Below are 5,761 nucleotides of genomic sequence, written 5' to 3' on the forward strand. Positions count from 1 at the left end.
AACAGTCAACCCAAAACCTGAAAAGGCAAACCGACTAAATCCTACTCGTTGGGCCGATCAAGCTCCTAAACGGCCCAGTTAAGACGGACAGCCCAATAAGTGACGGCCCGGATAAGAACGATCGCCGACTTCACTTGAGGACAATCCCACATCGATCCTGAGGCAGAGAGGTGGAACGTCCCATCAACTATAAATACCAGGGAAGCAGCTTGCAGAAGGCATCAAGTAACATCGGGCAAGAGTCTGGAGTAAATCCGATTCTAAGCTATAGTTCAATTAGTCATTTTGAGAAGCACAATTCTCTGTAATTAAGCCGTTCGGCTTATAACGGTTATATTGTAATTCGACGATCTTTGACTATCTTAATAAAGTCCTTTGTTTCACCCTTTCTATTTAACCATCCCCGAGCTAGTAGTGTCTAGTTCAACATATACGGATGATAATCCATCAGTTTTTTGAAGTAAAATTTGTGTTTACACCAAAAAAAAAAAAAACACAAAAAAAAGCAAGGGAATTTTTTTCTTTTGTTTCCACTTATGATCCAAAATTTGATTTTATAATAAGCCTGTTCGTTAAGTTGTCGCAGCAACCACACCCTACGACTAAAAAAATAAAGCTTGCCAGAGTTTAAATCTTTGAAATGAGTCGTCGGTTCTGTTAAAACAAGTTGCCGCTTCCGTTAAAACAAGTCGTAGCGGCAGTTTTAACTATCGCCTATTTTTTACGGCGACACATAATACACCGGCGATCTCCGTAAAAGTAGCCGCAGCGGTAATTTTCATATTTATTTGGCCACGTTGACATTTAAATTTTGGCCGCCGGAAGAAGACGCAACGGCAACGTAACGAACATGCTCAATATCTAATTGGATTGAAAAGTAACGTGGGTTCAGATTGTGTAATGTAAGAACTATGGTTACTTAATAGTTGATTTTTATCCAGTTAAAAGAAAACTGCCGGTTCAAGCAAATAGCATATAAGTATATATTTATCGACTTATCGTTACAATAAAAATAAAAATTATGTATAGATAAATGAGTTGTTTATTTTGGTATTTGGATAGTGGATTCGATGGCCACATACATACGTATTGTTAGAACTTAAAAGTGTCGTAGAAGCTGTGTGAAATGAGGTGGAGATTATAATTGCTTAGAAACTAAGAGAGTAGAAGAATAAGTTGAGAAATGGCTTTCATGTCGTTGTAAACAAAGACAGCCTCTGTGTCTTGGGTTTGTTTCAAAGCTAAGGCTATATACAAAATGCGTGTCAACTTGGACGACACCGTTTCGGTCAGACACGATATAAACAAGATTTATACATTTTCTTGGTCAAATTGGTCATTATAGTATGTTTGCCGTACGGGAGATGTCTCAGTTAAACAACTTAAACTAGACTAATGCTTTGCTGAACGGTCATGGTTAAAAATGGGTAAAGTGTCAATCACCTCTCTAATTTTGTAGTTAATTTGTTATTGTCACTTTCTCAACAATCTTTGAAAGTAACGTTTCCTTTTTAGAGAACACTAAAGTCCAAAAGACAACAACGTAACAATTTCAAATTCTTCTGATATATGTATTTCTCATCAGCTTGGAGGGAGCCCATAGACCATAATCATATAGTACTTGAACAACAACTTCAATCACCCTATAAAAATTTATCGTTGACCCTTTGCATTTTTAACTTGTTACGTTGTTAGTGTGAGATGGACTAACTAAAAAGTCTTATGGGCCTATAGAACTAAACTATTAAGCTGGGCCTGACGTAAGTTGTTTTTTTTTCAACAGAATTAACCATCTCTAGATTTTATGGACAAAGGAAACAGGGTTCATCATCTCTCACTTTTTCTCATCCATTTGGTGACTTTGCAGACTGATCTTTGTTTCTTTTGTCGCTTGAGTTTAAATTATGTTTTCTTAACATAATAACCCTAAGAAAGATATTTTTTTTGCACTATGACCCTCAAACAATTTTGGACTCATCCTGCTGCTCCCACGGTCTCTTCTTGTCTCCTTAACATTTTCTTTTCTTGTTAATTTCTTGTCTCCTTAACATGTTCCACGGACCCAAGATTTTTATCTTTTGTTTCTGTTGTCGATTGAGCTTGACAAAAAGCTTAGAAATTAATAACCCAAACAAATAGTAATGCATTTTTTTAGTTGTACATATGATTTGAAAACAGTAGATTTGATTACAACTTTTTTTGTTTTGCTTCTTCTACCAAATTATTGATAAAGCTTTTTTTTTTTTTTTCTTGAAAGGAGAAAGAATTGTCGCTTTTTGACTTTTGATTTCAAATTTAAAATATGTTCAGTGAAGGTAAACCAGATATCAAAGGTATATAATAAACAAATTATTTAAATGAAACGTTTTGCGAAAATTTCGGAAGATCATATTCTCCAAGAATCTAGATTGTATTGTCTTGAAGCCAATTAAACACCGAACCCTCTTTTGTCCATGAGTTACTCCTGATTTAACTATTCTATATATCAAATCTCACATGTCATTGTTTTTTCCATTTTCTAAAATACACATGAAACTCCAATCTTATTACTAAGAGCAAGAAAAAAAGAGAAACATGTAACCAACTCAAAACTCTGTATACATCCATTACCAAAGAAGAGTGATTAACTTTGAACTACACAAGTTATAAGACTGAGCAACTATATCCCAACACAATTACCAAAATGAAGAAAACTGAAAATCTTTGAACATTTTTTTGTCAAATTCAACTTCACTACCAAACTTATTATTCCCAACTACCAATCTAAAAAAAATGACTCGAGAGTCCATTACAATGTTGTCAGTAAAAGTTCATAACATTTCTACTACCAAAAGGTTGAGAAGCAGGAACAGGCCGGTTAGTAGATGCTGTCGAATTGCTGCTTCCTCGCCGCCTTCCTTTACTCGGCGTTAAGTAAAGCTTGAGCATTCCATTCTCAATCTTACTAACTTTCTTCTTCCCACTAACACATCCGTCCACACTATTCCTTTGAAACCCTCCTCCTCCATTGGTACCAGAACTTCTCCAACTCACACTACTATTGCTCCTAATCATCTTTGGATCAAACCCTTTTCTTGTTTCTACATTCCACGACCCTGAAAACGTTCGATCCACACCGCTTCTTCCTTCTTCTTCAAATTTGTTCCCGTTTTTTCGATGAAGCAGCCCGAATAAGTTCCAACTCCATCTAGATTTCTTCGTCCCCTTCTTGTTGCATTCCATAGTAGTCCCTGCATTCTCTCGAACACCCATCTCAGTGTTCTCAACAGAGCAATCATCTCTCACTGAATGTGAATGCGAATGCGAATGTGAAATCGACTCTTTTGACAGTTTCATTTCATTGATCTCAGCCACAACAGAAGCTGATAACTTCCTAGTGGAGCTACAACGGTCAAGACTCTTCCTCCGTCGTGAAGATGAGTCTAAGTAGTACTCTCGTGTCTGTGCAGATCCACCAGGAACAATCTCATCCGGTACTAATGGTGGTGGAGAAGGTGGTGGCTTTTCCACCGGAATGTGACTATCTGACCGGAGAACATGATTCCTCACCGGAGAATCTTCAACAACAGACAACATCGAAGTCATCCGCGGCGGAGCACCCGTTCTCCCGATCATATACCCATCCCAAGAAGCACGCGGCTCATCAAACGAGTAACGAGGGTCATCCACCGAAACCCTACCGGCGTCAAGAGAGAATCTTCCGGCGTCAATCGAGAATCTTGGATCTGTATCACACGATCTCCTACCGTAACCATACTCAGCGATTTCAGACTGCGTATCTCTAAGCTGTCTCCCAATTGACTTCTCCACAGGTAACGCGGCGGATCCAGCTCCGAGATCACCGGTTCTATGCTTCTTAAGCTTCTGCTTTTGTCTCCATTTCTGAAGTTTCTTGCTAAACACTGACGCCGCTGACCAGAAACTCCCAGCAATCTCTTTGAAGTCTCTGTTTGGCTTCTTCGTCGTCTGTGGAGTAAACTCCATTTCAAAGTCCTTCCCTTTCTCAATCTCCTCTTCTTCTTCTTCTTCTTCTTCCTCTTCGACGATTTCGTCGATTACGCTTCTGGGTTCCTTCAGATTCCTTAAAGTAATGTCCTTTACGATTTCAATTTCAGTTTCCTCCTCGAAAAGAGGCGACTTTAATACAGAATTGGCGTTTTCGAGATCAATCTCACTTAATAAACCCTCTCTGTTTTGAGAATTATTATGCTCCTCTTCGTGAAACAGAGACCAAAGAGTGTTCCTAACCCTAACATCACAAGATCTTCTCTGTGGCTCAAAGGTTAAAGCTTCGGCCTTTGTCGCCGAGAACGATTTCGTCCTCCGAAGTTCCTGGAACAATGACCCGGAGGAGGAGGAGGAGGAAGGTTTGAAGATTGCTTTAAGAGCGGCGGAAGAAGACGGCGGTTTTCTTGAAGAAGACGCGACGGAGACGGCGGTGCTTTTCCCGGTTGTGATGTCTAGACCAGAGAGACGGTCGAAGAGACAAGAAGGGCAGAATCCAGTGAAACGCTCATCCGGGTGACGATCACAAGAAGTGGAAGGACGGTGAGGCTGCGGCGGATGTGGCGGCGGAGCTAAAGCTAAGGCTGATGACACAGACGCTGCAACTGAGTTGTTGTTGTTGTTGTTGTTTGCAGGATTATTCATAACCATAACCACCCGTGGCTCATATCGGGAGAGAGAGAGAGAGAGAAGAAGGAGAAAAAATGTCGATCGAGTGAGAGAGCCGTTTGGGTTCGCAACGGATAGTGACAGAGGAAAGAGAAAACAAAGAGGGTGTGTTATGGAGTTTATAAAAGAAAGGGGAGTGAAATTAGAATAAAGAGAAAAGATTAGGGGTTACTTTTAAAAATACCTTATTCGCTAGTTCCGTTGTAAAAATACTTTTTAGCAGTGAGTGAGTCGTACTATAACAACAACACTACTACTACTACTACTACTGCAGACAGAACAAGGCAAAGTCTAGGGGCTCTCGCTTGTTAAATGACTGTTACGCCCCTAAATTTACTTCTACTATCACTACCTAAGAAGTAACTATATATAATAAGACCAATCTTTGTTTTTTTTTTTTCTTACGATCTTGAAGGGACAAGCCATTTTTGTCTGTCTACTCAAAAATTTTGAGTTTTCACACTCTTGGTATTTTCTTATTTTTGAATTTTAAGATATCGTATTATTGGAAATTTTGGATTTAACTTAGCTGGAACCAAAACTCATCATTATTTGTTTGACTGTTTTTGTCCTTTACTTAAACGTTTTTTTCGACTTTAATTGTGATAATAATACCGAATGTCCAGGGGCAAAGTGAAACTAATCCTTTATTACGGCTTTATTCTCATTATCTCTAATTTATTATTTATTATCATTGTCTCTTATATTCTATTTTTTTTTTTTGTGTTTTGGCTACTGTTCTTTCGTAGATTCGTCGTTCCCCGTTTGTAAGCGTTAAAGTGATGTTTATGATTGTGCTGAAGTACGTTAACGAGATTGTAACTCCATGTTCTTCGGATCCTATTTATCTTGACGTGTAGTAGGGCTAGCGTCATGTATGCACATATATGGGTCTTGTATAGAACAGTGAATTTGAGTGCAACAAAATATCATATGGTTAGTTTGTTGGTTATATGTATGAATACTCGTAATTTTTGGTTATTAAATGACATAATAAAGTAATACTATAAATTTGAAAGTTCTATGTTTTTTTTTATTTTTACGAGGAACCGATAACTTAAGTAATATGTTTTGGGGAAAAACACAT

The 5,761-nt window shown here is 38.2% G+C and overlaps 1 protein-coding gene across 1 annotated transcript; it reads right to left on the bottom strand.

The window, feature by feature from the left end:
• LOC104785670 (UPF0503 protein At3g09070, chloroplastic-like) lies at positions 2,578-4,978 on the bottom strand. The gene has a single exon (XM_010510928.2). The coding sequence runs from the start codon at positions 4,654-4,656 to the stop codon at positions 2,800-2,802; it is 1,857 nt and encodes a 618-aa protein (XP_010509230.1). The 5' UTR covers positions 4,657-4,978; the 3' UTR covers positions 2,578-2,799.

Source organism: Camelina sativa, chromosome 5, assembly GCF_000633955.1.
Source record: "Camelina sativa cultivar DH55 chromosome 5, Cs, whole genome shotgun sequence".
In the NCBI taxonomy this organism is placed as follows: Eukaryota; Viridiplantae; Streptophyta; class Magnoliopsida; order Brassicales; family Brassicaceae; genus Camelina; species Camelina sativa.

Bases quoted from the DNA above. Each gene is read 5' to 3' on its own strand.
- LOC104785670 (XM_010510928.2), bottom strand. From the start codon at position 4,656: ATGGTTATGAATAATCCTGCAAACAACAACAACAACAACAACTCAGTT.